The sequence below is a fragment of the Mobula birostris genome, chromosome 5, assembly GCF_030028105.1.
Source record: "Mobula birostris isolate sMobBir1 chromosome 5, sMobBir1.hap1, whole genome shotgun sequence".
NCBI lineage: Eukaryota > Metazoa > Chordata > Chondrichthyes > Myliobatiformes > Myliobatidae > Mobula > Mobula birostris.
The window spans coordinates 176,061,652-176,082,309 of record NC_092374.1 but is presented as its reverse complement, the minus strand read 5'-3'; the positions used below and the strand labels follow the sequence as shown (position 1 = coordinate 176,082,309).

Sequence of the window (20,658 nt, the reverse complement as noted above, 5' to 3'; positions counted from 1 at the left end):
TGATCACAAACTATCGAAAGCTCACACTGCTGCTCTAAGTGTTGAAAATATAGCTAGTGAAGATGCTCTTGGAAAATTGTGACACCATGAATGCTTCGCATCTAAAGGCAACTTGTACAATTTTTCATTCTGCATATTATTTAGCTCAGAATGACAGACCATACTCTGATCACTTTGGCTTATTGGAACTTCAAAAAAATGGTATTACCATTGGAATTGGACTGCATTTCTGCACTAGTGCTACAGAGATCATTAATCACATAGCCATTAATATGAAAAAGGAAGTTTGCCAGCATATCAAGCAGATAAATGGCAAATTTTATGTTCTCATTAATGAATCAACAAACCTGAGCATTAAGACTGCCCTAATAGGTTATTTGAAATGTGAAAGTGATAAGGAAGGTGATAGCCATTTTATGTTTTTAGATCTAGTTGAACTGCCTGATCAGAAAGCTGCAACTATTGCTAAGCATCTATTGAACTGTCTCAATAACCAAGGGTTTGATGACTCTTACTTGAAACTGAACCTTGTAGCATTTCCTAGTGATGGGGCGAGCGTAATGCTTGGTGTCAAATCTGGTATTGCTACAATTCTCAAGGAACATTACCCTGATGTGATAATTTGGCACTATCTTAATCACAGATTAGAACTTGCAGTAGGTGATTTGGTGAGAGAAGTTCATGGAATAAATCATTTTCAATCATTTATGGACAAATTGTACTCTGTTTACAGTGGATCACCTCTAAATCAAAAGGAACTGTCTGCTTGCACGTGCCTCTCAACTAGAACAAAAAATTTGTAAAATAGGCCGTGTTCTGGGCACCAGGTGGGTAGCTAACTCATTTTGAGCAGTTTCAGTAGTGTGGCAAAATTATGAAGCACTGTGTTTTCATTTTGAAAAAGCAATGAAGGATGAAACAAGATCTGGGAGTGACAGAAAAACCTATGAAGGTCTGTTGAAAAGACTCTCTTAAGAACAGTTTCTATTGGACTTATCTCTAATGTATGACACATTGCCTTAACTTGGTTTGCTGTCAGATTGTTTACAGGAATGCACTACTATGATTGTTTATCCAGACAAACTAATCCAACGGAGCATAAGATCACTGAATGGACTGAAAGAGCAACCTGGTACAAAAACTCTAAAAGCTCAAAAAGGCAGTTGCAAAGGGGAAGTTTGGAGAAATTACCTTAACAAGCAACAACAAAATTGTCTTCATTAATTATCTACAGTTTCTTACTAGTCTTATAAATAATTTGCTGCACCGTATGTTCACGGCAACATCCTTGAAAGGTTCTCAAAATTCTAAACCTCAAAATATGTATAAATCCCTGCTAAATGAAATATGTGTCCTTGATAAAGATAACTGGCCTGCTGAAATACCACCTAATTATGGAGAAGCTGCAATATCATCTCTATAAGAGGTTTAAGCTTTCCTCTTCCTCTGTAATAAATGCCTTCAGAGATTATGTGGAGGATCGTGGACGCCGCATCCCCCAAGATTTACTCCCATTACTGAGCTGTTCGCAAGTTATTCCTATTAGTACTACTGAGTGTGAGAGAGGATTCAGTCACATGAAATTGATAATAACAACAACACGCTCAAGAATTCTCATAAATCATGTATCAGTACTTATGTTTGTTAAACTACACGGACCTCCTCTAGTTCAGTGGAATCCTGAGCCGTATATCACATCATGGTTGCAGTACCACAGATCAGCAGATGACACCAGGACAAGAGTTGCTTCAGATCCCTGAACACATATTACACCTGACCCTTTGTGGAAACTATTGTGAAACTTCTCACTGGTGGCATTTGGTAAGTAGGTAATTATTTTTAAATTGGTGAAATACATGATTACCGTCTTTTTCTTTACTTGCTTGATAATTATATTTTATGATAATTAGTGAGTGCAACCGTGCAATACTTTGTCATATTATTAAATTATAATATGTTTTATTATACCAGTTTACACTGAAATGTAATGATAGGCTATAATCTTGTTAATGTCTTAACTATCACTATATTTCTGTGGAGCTCTGGAATTCATATATTTCTTTCATCTTGGCTTAGTGCTTGACATTATAAGAAGCCCCATTCAAATATATATATATGTCACACCCAATTTGTGTACCTGCTCATAACATGAATGGGGCAAAGAAGTTGCCCAGTACATGAAATGAGCAAGTACACAAATTGGGTGTGACATATATATAAAGAGGATATAGGAAATGGCAAGCATTTTGTCAGCTCCGGCACCTAAAAAATTAGCACTGCACCCCTGGCAGGGGGGCACTCGCATAGACAAATACACTATCACGAAACAGCTGGACACGTGAGGTCACATGCACGAACACAGAGCCAAATGAACACGCAGAAAGAAAGACACATGACACAAATAACTGGGTACATGTAGAGTCACATGCAAAATCAAAGATGCAGGCGTAGAAAATACTCCAGGGGGACAGGAATGGACAGATACATTCAGCGACCAACTCAGAAACAAGGAAAATGTTGAAAGATAAACAGGCATGTGGAAAACTACACAGACAGTTAACAAAAGACACCGGAGATGGCGAATGGAAGTCTTACCCAACAGGTGGGGGGGGGGGGGGGCGCAGCAGAGAGTGTTCGAAGGGAGCCCCAGGGTGTAAGGCCAGTGAAGGCAGGAAGGACACCCATTGTGCAGTGATTCAAACTGGAAATGAGAGATGGCAGGGCTGGAGGAGCAGCTGATGTCAGACAAAAAACCTTCATGGGGATGGAAGGGTGTTCCACAGAGACTGAGAGGGGGATCACAGAGACAGAGAGGGTCAGTCACAGTTACGAGGTGCAGTGCGTTGGTAATGGAGGATGAGTCAAGTTCGGAGAGAAGGGGCATCTAGAAATATTAATCCAGGATGACAATTTAAAAATCAAGACACAGGACTCAGCAGGGTCCGCCGAGTTCATGGTTCAGTGGGGCTTTAGAGGTCAGTAACGTTTCAGTTGGGGGCAGGGGTCAGTAAGTTCATGGGTTAGAGAGTTTAGAGGGCAGTAAAGGTCAGTGAATTCAGCGGTCAGTGAGTTCAGGAGTCCCTGGAGTCAGTGAGTCAGCAGGGTCTAAGATCAGTAAACTCAGAGATCGCTCTGGGTCCATCTGCTCCGGGTCAGTGAGGAGACGCACAGTTGACACTGAGGTGGGTTGGAACACAGGCAGCATTATAAGGGGGGCAGGAGACTGTCGGGTCCACACATGACCATGGTAGACGTTGGAACAGAGTTGGTGATCAGGGTGGCAGAGAACCCCTGGCAGTTCTTGGGGCCTTGGCATCAGGAGCTCAGCCTGGGCTAAGGGAGGAGCCCCAGCCTGGGACAGAGGCAGATGGAGCAGGATCCAGTAACATTGGCTTGGGAAGTGCTTGGGTTGAGTGATGCAGCAACAACTACCTCTTACTCAATAGTAAAATCAAAGACGTGATAGGAAGAGGAAGGAGGACGAATATACACTGGTTTACATTGGAGGAACGGTGATGCAGAGTGTCAGCAGTATTAAATTCCTGGGCTTGACCCTATCAGATGACGTTTCTATGGCCTAGAACATCGCTACACTCACAGGGAAAGTGCACCAGTGTCTTTACCTTCTAAGGGGTTTAAGGAGGATTAATTTGTCTCCAAACACTCTAACAAACTTCTATAGATGTACTGTTGATAGTTTCCTGACTGTTTGCATCATGGTCTGGTACCATAATCCCAATGCACAGCAACATGAGAAGCTGTAGAGAGAATTGGGCTCAGCCCAATTCCATCATGGGCACATTTACAGGAGGTGCTGTGTCAAGCAGGTAACATTCGTTATCAAAGGGCCCCAGCAGCCAGGCAGGTGGGTTTCCAGTGTTCAGTAGGTTTCAGTGAAATTTTCCCCCTCATCCTTCTGATTTGTACGTGTACAAAGGCTGAAACACAGACCACAGAAGGACAGACAGCTCTTTAGTGACTGTACTCCCTGTGTATAGGGGCTGAAACACAGACCATAGAAGGACAGACAGCTCTGTAGTGACTGTACTTCCTGTGTATAGGGGCTGAAACACAGATTATAGACTAATAGGCTGGACTGTGACTGCACTGTCATGTACAGGAGTTAACACACAGGCTGTGGACAGTCAGGCAGGGCTGTGACTGTACTCGCTGTGCACAGGGACTGTCAGTATGACCCTCACCGACTGACCGGTTCACTCAGTCTCTGCTTCTCCTGATTTAAGTGCCGAATGCTGACAGCTGAACAGAAAATCCAAATTCTTTCCACAGAGAGAGGGAATGCCCAGAGACTCTTTATTCCTGCGCCAGTTTGACCTGAGCAGTGACCTTTGATGAGAGAGCCACATCTTTATTACTGAACTGACCTTTGGGACGTTTACACAGCTGGGGCCAGTGGTAACCATGGGGGCTCGGGATTGTGAAATGTCATTGCTGTCCCCCACACACCAAGGAGCAAAGGAGACTCAGCTTGCTAACAAACTTGTACAGATGTACTATTGAAAGTATCCTGGCCGAGTGCATCATGGTCTGGTGTGACAATTCAAATCCACAGGAATGGAAGAAGCTGTAGAGAGTTGTGGACTCAGCCCAATACATCATGGACATGTCCCTCCCCACCATCAGCACTACCTCAAGAAGGCAATATCCATGATCAAAGATCCCCACTATCCAGACCACGTCATCTTCTCGCAGCTACCATCAGGCAGGGGCACAGAAACCTGAGGTCCCACACCAGCAGGTTCAAGAACAGCTACCTCCCTCCAACCATTCGGTTCTTGAATCGATCTGCGCAACCTTAATCACTGCCTCAGTATAGCAACGCCGTGACTCCTTTGATCATTCCGTACAAAATTAAAATTTGTGGTTACTTGTAAAATACTTTAAAAACTGGATGACATTAAAGTGACTGCTGTGCCTCGAATGCAAAGTGCCTGCGATGCTGTTGCAACAAAGTTTTTCAGTACAACCGTACATACCTGTACGTCTGCATATGACAATAAACTTGACTTTGACTCTGAGAGGGAATGGAAATCTCACATAAAACACCAGCATCTCTCCACCCTCGCAAACCTCCCCTCACCCCTCACACTCTTTGGATGCTCTTGCCTAACTTCTCCCCTCCTTCGCCTCCTCCCTCATCGGTCCTCTACCTCTTCCCATCCCCATCTCACATACCCTACCCCCACCTCCACCCTTCCCTTATTCCTACTCCACACCCCAACCCGTCCCTCTGCACACCTCCCTTACCAATACCCCTCCTCCCTTCCCTCAGCCCTACCCCACCACCCCAACCCGTCTCTCACCACACCTCCCTCACAGGTCCCTCACCTCCTCCCCCTCGTGGAACCTCCCCCGTGTTCCACCCGGACAGTGACAGACCCCAGGCTGGGTACTCACTTGCCGTCAGACAGGTTGATGCCTGCGAAGATGGGGTAATCCTCGGGGGGCGGCTTGCCGCTGTGGTCCTCGTACAGGAAGACAGGCGAGCGGCCGAGCTCCACGCCCACCTGCTGGAGGCCATGCTCGCTGTAGATGGACAGCAGGAAGGCCTGCGAGCCCGCCTTCGCTTTCACCAGCGCCATGATGGAGAAGTCCTCGGGGAACCGAGAGCCTGTGGAGGGTAGCAGGAGGCAGTGGAGGTTCAGAGAGGCCCAGACCAAACTGGGGGAGGGAGGGGCAGTCAGATCCTGGGGAGAGAGCTCAGTCCCACGGGAATGGGATAGATCAGATCAGTGTCCTGGAGGAGTCAGGGTCCCAGAAGGTAGTAGGAGCGATCAGCCCTGGTGGGAAGGTGGGGTGTGTGGATTAGAGGGATTAGTGTCTTGGGGGGGGCAGAGGTGTCAGTTCCCTGCAAAGAGGGAGGGGTTAACCCCTGGTCTAAAGGGAGGGGTCTGTGTCCCAGGGGTCCTGGAGAGGGGTGGTGGGGGTCAATGTCCTGATGGGAGTGGAAGGTTCAGTATCCCTGGGTTCTTAGGAGAGTTCCATAGTGGGGAGTGTTTTGCATCGCAGCAGCAGGGATTAGTTTCTTGTTGGGAGTGGGTTCAGAGCTCAGGGACAGAAAGCCAAAAGCTTGCATCCAAAGGGAGCATCAACCACACAACCCAAATCATGGCGACGCCGCACAGCACCTCCCACCCTCCCTCCAGACACAGGTGGCTGCTTTGCAAAGTGGACCGAAATGTAAACCCTCCTCCTGTGCAAAGTTTCTGAAGCGACAAGTCCCAGCGTCAAATCCTCTGGCCTTCTCGCACGACCTGGCACAGGACTCCACCCTTCCAAGGGCGCTGGGTGATGATGCCATATCTGGAGTGTGCCCCATTAATTAATGATCACATGAAGGAGATTGGCAACAGGCACATGGCTGGATGCTGTAGCCAGTGTGTTTTGAAAGACATCGACGATGTACTGACAGAAGGTATTAGATGTCAGTAGCTGCATTATTTTGGCTCAACTTTGTAGGCCATACTTCCTGGGATCACTGGCTGAGGATATCACATCAGTCACTGCACCCTGCTCCCTCATATAAAACAACACATTTCAGTCAACATCCCTGACCTGTGGACACTCAGTGACCCCATACTTGAGCTGTCGATCATTATCCTAGCATCACTGCCCTACCATGCCATGTGCCTGTTGTCAATCTCCTTCATGTGATCGTTAATTAATGGGGCACACTCCAGTGGTCAACCAACTTGCTCCAAAATTCAAGTTATCACCCACCCCACCCCCATATAATATCTCCTCCCCACCCTTCCTCAGCTTGCTCCAGGAGCCTGGACACTTCCCCCACCCCCTCCCCTTACCTGAGAGCAGTTGTTTTGTGGGTGCACTGATCTGAGCCTTCTTGGATATTCGGTACGCCACATCTGGACTGGATGCAGATCGTCTTTTGGTACAGAAGCCTGTGGTTTTCTTTACTCCTTCAGGTAGCTTGTTAAACTGCAACACTTTTAAAACATCTATGGGGTCGGCTGCAGAGAGAAGTGACGAGAAGGCAGTCAGTGCCGTGACCAAGATGCGAAAGCACCCCTCCAGGCAGGTCTTCTGTCACCTACTTCACAAACCTGGGGAGTGACTTCCCCACAGATCCTAGCAATTGGACAGAAGGTGAAGGTCAACCCCCCCCCCCACCCCCTGTCTTCGCCATCTCACAGCTACCATTGGGCAGGAGGCACAGAAGCCTGAAGATCCACACCAAAAGGCTCAAGAACAACTACTGTCTTTCAAACATTTGGTTCCTGAACCAACATGCCCAACCCTAATTTCTACCTCAGTGTAGCAACACCAGGAACACGGAGCACTACAATGGTGCTCTTTTTTGTAAACAAAGTGCATAATTAATGTCTATGTTTTTCTCCTGAATGCTGTTTGTGTACCTGTGATGGTGCTGCAAGTAAGTTTTCATTGCTCCTGTGCATAATGTACTTGTGCAGATGATGACATATTTAACTTTGACTACAATTGGCAACCTTCCACAGACCAACTGTAGCAGCTCTGTCGGACACTGCCCCAACAAGCAGCCTCTGAGCCATTGTGTCCTGCATTGATCTTTCACCTGGCACATCCAATGAGATGATGAAGCCCTACAAACACACTACATAAGACAAGGCTAACTTGCTTTCTGATTGGTCACTGGGGGCTGGGCCTTCATGTGGTCACAATGATATTGAATAAACAAGAGTATTGGAAAGATCACTCGGTCATATGGTACAGAGAGAGTTACATGGGCAAAACACAGTGATCATCATCATCATTATATTCTGTGCTACATGATGGAGATGATCACAGTCTCATGATTATGATTGTTCTTGGCAAAGTTTTCTGCGCAGGTGGTTTGCCATTGCTGCCTTCTGGGCAGTATCTTTACAAGATGGTTGACCCTAGCCATGATCAATACTCTTCAAATATCGTCAGTGGTCACATAATCAAGATGTGATATGCACCAGCTGCTCATACGACCATCCACGCCTGCTCCCATGGCTTCTCCCCGACCTGACCAGAGGCTAAGCAGGTGCTACACCTAGCTCAAGGGTGCCCTGCAGACTAGTGGACTAATCTCTCTTGCACCTCCTTTGATAGAGGTTTCTCCACTCCACCACCCAACATGGTTCAAAAGGTTAAATATACCTCTTGGAGATGCTGTCAGCATAGAGGATATGAAAGGGATTACTATCAGACACATTCAGGCACAAGAGGTTAAATGGATCCCCAGGGGATACACACACCATGCAAGGGGAGCATTAAACAGATCACTGGGAAACACTTTCAAAAGGCACAGATGGTTAAAATTGATCCCTAGGAGATTCTTTCAGTAACAGGGGAAGCTAAACTCAGGATTAAACAGATCCCTGGGAGACAATCAGCACACAGTAGTCACTGGTTAGACAGTCAATACATAGGGGTTGTGGGCACGTGGCCAAGTGGTTAAGGCATTGGACTAGCAACCTGAAGGTCGTGAGTTTGAGCCCCAGCAGAGGCAACATCTGTTGTGTCCTTGAGCAAGGCACTTAACCACACATTGCTCTGCGACGATACTAGTGCCAAGCTGTATGGGTCCTAATGCCCTTCCCTTGGACAACATTGGTGTCATGGAGAGGGGAGACTTGCAGCATGGGCAACTGTTGGTCTTCCATACAACCTTGCCCAGGGCTGCGCCCTGGGGAGTGAAGACTTTCCAGGCGCAGAGCCATGGTCTCGCAAGACTAACAGATGCCTTAAATAACATAGGGGTTGAAGGAGATCCCTGAGAGACACCCTCAGCCCATGACGGATTAAATAGGTCACTGTCAGTCTCTCTCAGTACACAGGAGGTTAAATGTAGAACATAGAAATCTACAGCACATCACAGGCCCTTCGGCCCACAATGATGTGCTGACCATGTAACCTGCTCTATAAACTGCCTAGAATTTCCCTACCACATAGCCCTCTATTTTTCTAAGCTCCATGTACCTATCCAAGAGTCTCTTAAAAGACCCTAGAGTATCCGTCTCCACCACTGCCACTGACAGCGCATTCCTCACACCCACCATTCTCTGGCTGAAAAACTTACCTCTGACATCCCTTCGAAACCTACTTCCAAGCACCTTAAAACTATATTAGTCATTTCAGCCCTGAGAAAAAGCCTCTGGCTATCCCCACAATCAACGCCTCTCATCATCTTATACGCCTTAACATCATCTTCGCAGTTCATTAAGAGACATAATAGATACATAATGTTTAAACAGTTCACTGACAGACACAGGACACATAGGGTTAAACAGATTGCGAGCAGACACGGTACATGTGGGGTTAAACAAATGGCTGTCAGATATAGTGCACGTGAAGTTGAACGTATTATTGGCAGGCATACTACATATGGAGTTAAGCAGAGGAATGGCTGACCATCTGTGCGTGGGCACGGGACTATGATACAATGGGTTAAACAGCAGCTCTTGGAGTCCCTTCAATAGACAAAGAATTCAAGAGTCAGGTTTCTGTGAGGTCTCTGAAATGGGAATTTTGCCCAATCTCCAAGCGTTCCTCCGACACCACAGAAACTTTAAACTCTTTTCCAGAGCTTCCCCAGTCAGCTGCAGGATTTTCCACTGAGTCTCGCTCCTAGCTGCTGCACACCTCTCCATCAGCACCGTTAGGGCCCTGCACCCAGCACTGCCTGGCATTGCTGTAGCGACCTTTGCATGCAGCAGACAGCGACACTCTTAAAGCCTGGCACAAGAACAGATCTTAGACAACAGAGAAACCACTTGGGAAAAGAAGGGAAATTGGAGGGAGGAGTAAGAGATGGGAACGCCAGGGGAGAAATTCCAGGCTCAAGGACAGCTTAAACATCACTGTTATCAAGTTCTTGTACAATGAAGATGATCTCCAAATCTACCTCATTGTGACCCTTGCACTTAATTTGCCTCCCTACACTGCACTTCCTCTGTGTCTGTAAGACTGTATTCTGCATTCCAATTTTCCTTTTGTACATCCTTGATGTATTTATGTATGGAATGGTCTGTCTGGATGCATGGAAACAAAAGTTTTTCTTTGTATCTCAGAAAGGTGATTATAATAAACCAATTACCAGTTACTCCTCTGCTATCAGTAACCAAGGTCAAATGTCAAATGTTAAATGGCCAGAATTAGTTAAGGGCTGAGGGAGGTTTCTGAGACAGGAAGGTCAGAGAGATGGTGAAGGTGAAGGGACGGCAGGTCAGAGGGCTGAGGGAGGTCAAAGGGATGGTGAAGATGAAGGGATGGGATGGTCAGAAGGCTGAGAGAGATCAGACAGATGGTAGAAGAAGAGGTCAAAGGAAAGATGAAGAAGGGAAGGGGAAGTCAGGGGGATGGTGAAGATGGGACAGGGAGGTCAGAGGATTGAAGAAGATGAAGGTACAGGGAGGTCAGAGGGCTGAGGGAGATCAGAGGGATGGTGAAGATGAAAGGATGGTCAGAGAGCAGAGGGAGGTTGGAAAGATGGGAAGTTCAGACGGATGGTGAAGAGGGAGACAGGGAAATCAGAAGGTTAAGGAGGTCATAGGGCTAAGGGAGGTCAGAGGGACATGGAGGTGCAAGGTTCAGGAAAGCAAGGATGGGAATGTATGAGTCGGTGGGTTAAGTGGGTGCTCTAAGTTGCCCCTCTAAGTTGCCCCTCATGGGTGGGTGAAGTATAGACCTGGGAGAGCTGATGGTAATGTAGGGAAAAATAAAAGAGATTATGGTAGGGTTGGTGTAGAAAGGTCTGTGGGATGGTCGGTATGGACATAGTGGGCCAAAGGACCTGTTCTCGCGCTGACTCTTTATTGTTGATCAGGAACCAATGAAGGATGGAGCTACAACACCAAGAACTGTCTTTGTTCCACAAGAGGTCAGACAAATACAGCTGTCACCTCTCACTCAATATATTGCTGGAGGTGGTAACACCATGACCTCCAAACTCCAAATGCTACTGGTCATTCAACAGGCCATCCTCATGGGTCACCACCTGTCAAGAGAGCAGGCTCTGGATTGGATGGTTCTCAACTCCCAATCAATCATCTTCATCCAGCACACCCACCCCTGCCACCACCTTTCGTAATTGTTTCACAGCTGACAAACCCGTGCAAGGTTCTCACACACAGTACACAGTTAATAGTGACAGAAAACATAGAGTATGGTCTATGGCCTACAAAGTTATGCTATTCTTTTAATCTACTCCACCCAAAAAGTTGACTGTTTATTCCTCTCCATAGATGCTGCCTGACTGGCTGAGTTCCTCCAGTATTTTGTGCGTCTTGCCCACGATCAATTTAACCCTTTCCTATTACACAGCTCATAAACCTCCATTTCACTTTCATTCATGTGCTTAAGAGTCTCTTAAATGTCCCTAATGCATCCGCATCTACCACCATATTGGCAGTGTACTCCAGGTGCTTACCACTCTCTGTGGATAAGAACCTACCTCTGACATCTCCCCTAAAATGTCCTCCATACACGTTAAAATATGACCTCAGGTATTGGCAACTGCTGCCCTGGGAGAAAGACGTTGGCTGTCCATTCATTTTATGCCTCTAATAATCTTACACGCCTCTAATAATCTTACACACCTCTATCAAGTTGTCTCTCACCCTTTGCTCGAAAGGGAAAATCCCTCGTTCTTTCAACCCTGCCTCTCAGCCAGGTTGCCTGAGACTTTCCTGGCAGCGTCTCTCAGAAGTGAGTCTTTTACTCCAGAGCCCCAGTCCTCTGGAGACTAGTAAATGTATCTCACACAAGTAGCCCAACCAATGTCAACAAGTTCCCTGTGGACACTCCCTTCACACCCAGCACTTCTTACAACCAGAAAGGGTCTCATTTACAGAGCGCATGCGCCGGTCGTGCGTGCAGCCTGTTACAGCCGTTCCGACTAGTTTTCTTACTTTTTTAACTTACGTTATTTGTTGTATTTTTTTTTCTACGGTAACACGTTGAAGCTGCACCCTCTCTAACATGCTGGTGGAGAGAGTTTTATTTGGGTTTTTAGCGCTGAAAATAGTTACATTCAGACACGTCTCAATAGTGGGGCAGCAGTATGGTCGCATTGTTTATTCCAGGGACCAGCTGATTGCGCTTATGCCGGCCGGTTTAGTGAACAGAGTGGCGGACATCCCTGCTGAAATCTGGAGGAAAACACACAGAGGATGCAGAGGGGGATCACAAAGGCGAGGAAAGAGGACCGGGTCGAGACAACAGAGACTTATGGAGAAGAGGAGTTCGGTGGGTAATAAAATGGTTGAGTTGACGGCGTTAGCCAGGAGTCAGAGAACATTTCAGGAGCGCAGTGTTATGTGTTTCACTGAAACTGGGCTGCACGAGGACAGACCCGATCAAAACTTTTCCATGGATGGCTTCCAGACCGTTCGGGCTGATCGGAAGTGCACTGAGAGCGGTAAGCGTAAAGGAGTTGGGTGCTTGCTGTTCTGGTTAACAACGGATGGTGCAATACTGGTCATATTACGATCGAGGAACGTGTTTGTAGACCAGATATTGAACTTTTTACTGTTGGACTCTGGCCATATTCCACCGAGATACAACACAGGGCGTCACGGGAGGTCGTTCCGGCCTGTGGCCATCGAACTTTGCAGCTCCTCCCATGGAGGGTCAGACACCCTGAGCCAATAGGCTGGTCGTGGACTTATTTCCATCTGGTATAGTTTGCATATTGTTGTTTGATTGTTTGTGGTTTTTGTATTGCTATATTTATGCTCTATTCTTGGTTGGTGCAGCTGTAACGAAACCCAATTTCCCTCGGGATCAATAAAGTATATCTATCTATCTATCTATTTGCTTACTCTGTGCAGAATGGTTAATGGAGTCACAGAGAGACATAGGCCCTTTGACACATCAACTCCATGCTGACCATCATTTCCACCAATCCTACCTTAACACTATGTTTATTTCCACCCAGATTCCCATCAACTCCCCCCAGATTCTACCCCTCACACACGCACACACACACACTGGGGGCAATTTACTGCTGGTACAGCCAGTTAACCCACCAAACTGCACATCTCTGGGATGTGGGCGGGAACTGGAGCATTCGGGAAAAACTCACACAGTCACAGGAAGAACTAAAGTTGAGATCAAACCCAGATCTCTAGATCTGGGAGGGAGTAGCTCTGCCCATTGCCTGTACAACAACAAAAAGTTCAAAGATGTCAGTAACCTGGACAGAGGATGTCAGTAAATAGTGCAATACCCTGATTAAGATTTCTACTGCTATGCTGTGAGGTAGTTTTAGTTTAGCAGTTTTCTGCAAATGCAGTGTGTCCTGTTAGTAAGCTTCATAGACGAAGTTTAGGCCAACTTAGGAATGCTGTGTGAGACATTCGAGTTTGCCTTGGTACATGTTGTAACTTTCTGCTCAGTGAGATAATATGGAAGATTTGAGAGAGCTGGGCAGGATCAGGTTCCTGAAGGATAGTAGTCTGGTTTGGGATCTTTTGGATGGAGCACAAGGGAAGATGCCCGCAAAATACCACCACAGAGAAAGACCGCGTTGCAAGAAGTACTTTGTGATTATGAATGGTTCCAAGGAGGAAATGCCAATACTCAAGAGTTAACTATTTCATTTGAGATGGTTTTTGAGGGAAGTTCAAACTGTGGCTGGTGTCTTTCATGCAGAACACGGGTTCAGCACGTGAGTAAAGCGATACACCCAACTACACCAGAAAAGAGCTCCAACGTTTATCTGCACAATGGACTGGTTTAACTATAGTGGGCTCTTTTATTGTTCTTTTCTTTTTCTGTTAGCTCTTTGCTGAAGTTGAAATATTGGTAAATATATTTCCTTTGTAATTTTATGCTGATCTTTCTGGCGAACAATTTAACTTTGCATGGGACAATATTTACACAACTTTCACTGTGTCCCCCCCAGAACATTCCAACTTTCCTGTTTGGTAGAACCCAAGCCATACTGATCCTGGACGTGTGTTGTTTATGGAAGCTGGCCTTCTCACCGCTGACTCACGTGGCTGTTAGCAGAGTTAACCATTTAACCACTGAGCCAAGTTTGCACATGAGCCCTGGTGAGAGGGTTGCAATCAGAACGTGTGCAAAAAAGACGTGAGGGTGTTCCCAGGGTAGAAGGGCTTCTGTTAATACGAGAGACGAGATAGCCTGTGGCGTTTTCCCTGGAGTGCACGAGGCTGAGGGGTGACCTCATGGAGGTTTATAAAATCATGGGGCATAGAGAGGGTGAATGGCTTTTTCCCAGGGCATGGGAGCCTAAAACTAGAGGGTATGGGTTCACTGAGAGGGGAAGAATTTAAAGGAAACATGAGGGGCAACTTTTTCACACAAGGGGTAGTGGGGAAGTGGAAAGAGCTGCCAGAGGAAGTGGTCGAGAGAGTAACTATTACAATGTTTATAAGGGCGTTTAGGTTTTCAAGGATAGAGGAAGTTAAAAGTGATACGGGCCAAAAGCAGGCAAATGTGACCAGGGTCAGTTAGCCAACCTAGTCAGCATGGACAAGTTGGGCTGAAGGGCCTGTTTCCATACTGTACTATTCTACGAGATGACAGAAGGTTCACTGTAAAGTCAGCTTCCCCAGTACCCCTCTCCCCACCGCACCAGACCCCAGCCGCTCTTGCACTGCAGAGCTGATGGTGGTGAGCCGCTGCACTGGCCCCCAGCCACAGCTGCCTGCTGTTTGACTTGGGCGATCTCCCTGTTTACATATTTGACATTGTTTCTGGCTGCTGCCATCCCGACTGGCTGCACTGACCTTCTCCCTGAGCCCCAGGCTGAGTTCAGTCCAGCTGCCAATCAGCCTGAGTTGGCTTAGCCGCTCATGTCTGGTCTGCATGCGGCCAGATGAATGTGAAAACAGAAGGAGGAGCAGATTCTGATGAGAACCTGCTTCACATTAAGGGAAAATACTAAGGATTTTGTTCATAATGATAAGGAGATGGAAGGAGTCTTAAAATGGGGCATTTTAGATCGATTGGGGGTAGGTGACATGTGTTGTCAGGTCACCCTCTCATACAATCCAACACCAGCAAAACCCTCCCCACCATCGAGGACATCTTCAAACGGCTGTGCCTCAAGAAGGCATCATTAAAGACCCTCACTGTCCGAGATATGCCCTCATCTTGTTACTATCATTGGGAGGAAGTACAGGAGCCTGAAGACCCACACTCAACATTTCCGGAACAGCTTCTTCCCCTTCGCCATCAAATTTCTGAAAGGTCTATGATCCCATTAGCATTAACTCATTATTTCTCTTTGGACTTTTTTTACTTGTAACTTATAACAATGCTTATGTCTTCTATGGTAACGCCGTCACAAAAATGACAAAGTTCTCAACGTGTGTCAGTGACAATAAATCAGGTTCTGGTTCTGATCACCTCACCAGTATCCTGCCATTCTGGGCCAGTAACCCCAACATTGCTGATCACCTGGTGCAAACTGGGAACACAAGCAGCAACAGTGGCAGAGCAATGCAGCAGGTCATGGCGCTGGGGACCCAGGTTCGATCCCGACCTCCGGCACTGTCTGTGGAGATTCTGCACCCTCCTCATTTCCTTTGGATGCTCCACTTTCCTCCCACCATCCCAATGGAGTGCCACTCAGTAGGGTAACTGGCCACTGTAAATTTGCCCCTTAGTGTGTGTGTGTAAAGGATAAAACCTACGGGCAGGTGATACGAGTGTAGGAAGGATTGGGCTATGCAGGGTTAGTGTAACTGGTTGGTTGATGGTCAGCACAGACTCAATGGGCTGAAAGATCTGCTTCCATGTTGTCTCTCCATGGCTCCATCCACAAGGATGTAAAGAGCCATAAAGTGGACAAGATGAGTCGGTGAGAAAGCAATCTGGCAGACGGTGTACTACACAGTGAGGTCATCCACAGGATGTCAGCTAGGGTGGAACCTTCCCATTATCAGGAAAGATGGGATAGGCCAGATTTGTTTCCGTTGGAGTGGAGATGGCTGAGGGGAAAACCTGAAAGATGCTCTGGCACTGATATGGTAGAAGGTCAAAAACTATGAGACAGGAAGGCATGGGATTAAGGTAAGGGGGATCTGAGAAGGGAATTCCTCAACCCAGGGGAGGTTGGAACCTAGAGTGCGTTGCTTAAGGAGGCAGAGACTTTCACAACATTGAGTGAGCATCTGGACGTAATTGAATTATCATTTACGGGAAGGCTGCAGACCAAGTGTTGGTAACTAGGGTTGGTGTGTGTTGCTACTTGGTGGCTGGCTAGCATGGATGAAATGGGCTGAAGGGCCTGCTTTTGTGTTGATTGATTTGATTGCCCATATAGAAATGTTGGATGTGTTTTAAAAGAGGAGAGACTGGAAACCCTGATGGCCAAGTGACCGTACCTAACATGCAGGTGGAGCGGGCAGTTAGGAGAGGAAGTGGCATGTTGACCTTTGACCTAGTCTACAGAGAGGATAGACCAAGGTCGGCCATGTCATACAACACAACATATAATGATGATAATGATGATGATGATGATGGAGAAGACTTACTGCTATTATTGAGGGCCTTGCTGAGACTTCACCCCAAGCACTGTGCACAAGTTTGTGCTCCTTGCTGAATAAGGATTAACCTCCTCCAGTGCAAGCACACTCCTCAGAATGGGCGAGTCCATCAGGTAGAGTCATAGAGCACTACAGCATAGAAATAGGCTGTTCAGCCCATCTTGTCCATCCCAGCCTGGTCTAACCCAGGATGGAGCAGTCTACTCTGTGTTCACCAGAGTTCAGAAAAATAAAAGGTGTCCTCAGTGAAACCAACAGGGTAGATATAGGTAAGGTGCCATACAGAAACAGGCCCTTAGGCCATCGCATCAATGCCAACTATCACATACACTTTTATTGTATGTGATGGTTGGCACTTTGTCCGTAGCCCCAGTAATTCAAGTGCTCATCCAGATGTCTCTTAAATGTTGGAAGAGTCTCTGCTTCCACAAGCCCCTCTGTCAGTGCTTTCCAGATTCCAGACCTCCAATCTGAATTAAAAACTTACTCCCTTGATCCCCTCTAAACCTCTTTATCTATTTTCTCTGGTTTTACATACACCTCAGGGGAAGGTTTCTTACCATCTACCCTATCAAACCCTCTCATAGTTCACTTTTGCCAAGATACCCCTCCGACCCACCAGTGTCTTCTGCGTCAAGGAAAGAAAACTCAGTCCATTCAATCTCCCCTTGGCACTCCATTCCCAAGCTACATCATGGCGAATCTCCTCTGCACCCTCTCTGGTGCAGTCACGTCATTCCTGTAGTGTGGTGATCAGAACTGCACACAATACTCTAAGTATGGGTATAACAACATTTTATAAAATTGAGACAGCGGAGACTGCAGATGCTGGACCCTGGAACAATGAGCAATCAACTGCAAGAACTCTGTGGATTGTACAGCATCTGTGAATGGTAAAGGAACTGTCAATGTTTCAGATCAAAATTCTGCCCTGATGCAAGGACCAGACCTGAAACATCAACAGTTCCTTCGCTCCCACAGATACTACTCAACCTACTGCTTTCCTCCAGCACATTTCTTTATGAAGTTGTACCAAGTGCTCTCATCGGCTCATCCACTACCACTCGTCCTGTGGCAAATGGCAAATCACTGTCACACCCTGCAGATGTAATCCATTAATGCCGGCACATGCAGAGGAATGTGATTGGAGAGCAGCACCCCAGAAGGAGTGGGAGGGCACTGGTGGGGTCCGGAGTGGGTGGACGGTGCATCACCACTGTTGAGGAGAGCAACACTGCTATGGCAGTGTTAGAAGTGACCATCTTTAATCGACACCCAGGACTCGTCTCTCCTCTCCCCTCCTTAGAACAAGAAGCATGGTGGTACAGGGCCTCACCTACCTCATAATTTTTGTGGGATCTCTGTGCACAAATTGGCACATTTCCATCAATGGACATAGGCTACTCCCTATAGAGGCAATGCCCAACGGGCTGCCTGGGACACCCCAAGGTTGCCGCACCAGGAAGCAGTGACAGCATGGTTATCAGCACACAGGGGCTACGGCTGAGGTGTGGGAACAGGGAGAGGCTGATTAATCCCACCTGGGAGGGAGGAGTGGGGTAGGTGGGATGGAGCCCAGTGTGAACTCTAGTCTAGTTGTTCACCAGCTGTATTCTGCCCATTCCTGTGCCTAAATAGACCTCACTGGGTCATTGGGTCTACTTCTGTTCTGTAACTTTGTCTCAGGAGGGAATTCAATTGCCCAGTACTACAAAGCCCACCTTACCCAATGGGTACCCAAAACCTAGAATCTTGTTCCAGGTGTCAGTTCCAGCCCAGTGTTGAGACTGCCTGCCACACCTGCCCATTTCAATTCCTCCTTTCCTCATCCCTAAAAAAAGAACAATGTCCACAATCCCCTCTACCATCATCACCATAGCAACAAGTAAGAAGAAAGCCAGTAACAAAGCTTTAATGAACCGACGTAAGGAATCAATGCATCACTCTTTATGACCACCAGTAGGACGTATCTTATCAAACAAAAGTTATTGTAAAGCATGATGATCCATCTGTCACAGACTCTCTTCAATGTTCTACTACACATTTACATTGCTGAGGCTACATTTGGAATATTGTGCTCATTTTTGGCCACCCTGTTGTATTAGAAAATGCTGTTAAACTGGGAAAAGTGCAGAGGAGATTTATAAGGATGTTGCTGGGTCTCAACAGACTGAGTTATGGCGAGAGGTTGAGCAAATTGGAACTTTATTCACTGGCATGCAGGAGGATGTGGGAAGGTTTTACAGAGGTGTATAAAGTCATGAGGGGTGTAGATAGGATCAATGTGCTCACTCTTTTTCCCAGGGTAGGGCAATCAAGAAGGGCATAGGTCTAAGGTGAGAGGGGAAAGAGCTAATAAGAACCCAAGGGACACCATTTTCATTCGGAGGATGATCAGTATATATAAAGAGCTGGACAAATTCAGTAGGTTATGCAGCATCTATGGCAAGGCATAAACAGTTGACAGAGGCAGCATGGTAATGCAGTGGTTAGCACAACATTTTATGTTACCAGCAACCCTGGTTCAATTCCCGCTACTGCCTGTAAGGAGTTTTTATGTTCTCCGTGTGACCACTTTGGTTTCCTCTGGATGCTCCAGTTTCCACCCACGGTCAAAAGATGTACCGGTTGGTAGAGTAATTGGTCATTGTAAATTGTCCTGCAATTAGGCTGAGATTAAATCGGCGGATTGCTGGGTGGTGCAGCTTGAAGGGCTGGACGGTCTACCCATGCTGTATCTCAATCTTAAAAATAAATAAATAAAAAGCTTCCAGTTGAGATGCTGCATCTCAACCCGAAACGACTGTTTCTTCCTCTATAGAGATGCTGCCTGACCTGCTGACTTCCTCCAGCACTTTGTGTGTGTTACTCTGGATTTCAGCATCTGCAGAATAAGGCCAAACATGGGCAAACGGGACTAGCTTGGTCAGCATGGACCAGATGGGCCAAAGGGCCTGTTTCCCTGCTTTATGGCTTTATGATTCTAAAGCACATGCCCTGTAGCTGAATGTGTCAGATTACCTACAATATAGAATAACAGATTCCTGGCAACACAAAGAAATAAACTCAGTATTGGACATTCTCTACAATATATTCCATAACATTCCCTGCACCAATACTAATTTCCCTGTGGTACACTGGAATGAGATTCCAAATGGATATCACAGCAGTTTCTCTGCAATGCAATATAGCATAATCCCAGGAATACAGACTGATCCCATTTAATTGTTTTTGCAGATTCCCTGCAATGTGCCAATAATGTAAAGATTCCTTGAGAGGCCCCGTTACTAATTCTCAGTTACATACTGCAGCAGGTTCTGTAATGCACAGTCTCAGATTACTTTCCTCAGTTTCCCTGTGACCATACTCAAGCAAGACATTAATACACAATGCACTGGAGCACAATCCTGTGTATGGCATTGTAACAGAATCCCTTTAAACCACTGTCTCAAATTTCACTTTGAAGCACTGTATCACATTTCCTGTGACACAGCACAAAACAGCCTAAAGCAAACAGTAGCAAACATCCTCAAAATCTGTGCAACAGATTTGTTGTCATGCACCCGCAACACTGCCTCTGACAGAATGTAGCAGAAACTCTGGAACACATTATAACAGACGATAAAATATAATGGGCACTAAATCACGTTCCCTTAAATGCAGTGACAAAAATTGCCGGTAACAGAGTCAGGTGTCAGTAATAGATTCAATATAATCAGTTATCAGATTCAATAAACGTCACTGTATCAGATTTCCAGTTTGTACTTCAGATTCTCTGTAATATAGCACAGTGTTGGGCACATGGCCAAGTGGTTAAGGCGTTCGTCTAGTGATCTGAAGGTCGCTAGTTCGAGCCTCAGCTGTAGCAGCATGTTTGTGTCCTTGAGCAAGGCACTTAACCACACATTGCTCTAGTGTCTGTGCGAGGAGTGGCGCCCCACACAGACTTCCAATCTGCGCCTTGTAAGGCATGAAAATGCCCGACGCAGGCCTCTCATGGTCTGAGTCGACGTTCCCTCCCCTCCCCTCTGTAATATACTTGATCCTACAATGAAGCAAGATTCATTACAGGGAACATGTTACAAGCTCTCACCTGTAATGCAAGGCAGCAGGGACATAAAAGATTAAACCTAAGCAACTGTTGTTG

The 20,658-nt window shown here is 46.5% G+C and overlaps 1 protein-coding gene across 1 annotated transcript in view; it reads right to left on the bottom strand.

Moving 5' to 3' along the window:
- LOC140198073 (collagen alpha-1(V) chain-like) overlaps window positions 1-20,658 on the bottom strand; it is a 269,358-nt gene that overhangs the window by 207,929 nt on the left and 40,771 nt on the right. Inside the window, exons 2-3 of the mRNA XM_072258945.1 lie at window positions 6,825-6,992; window positions 5,419-5,632 (exon numbers count right to left, since the gene is read on the bottom strand). Of these exons, the coding sequence (XP_072115046.1) occupies window positions 5,419-5,632; window positions 6,825-6,992 (382 nt within the window). The remainder of the gene's footprint in view (window positions 1-5,418; window positions 5,633-6,824; window positions 6,993-20,658) is intronic.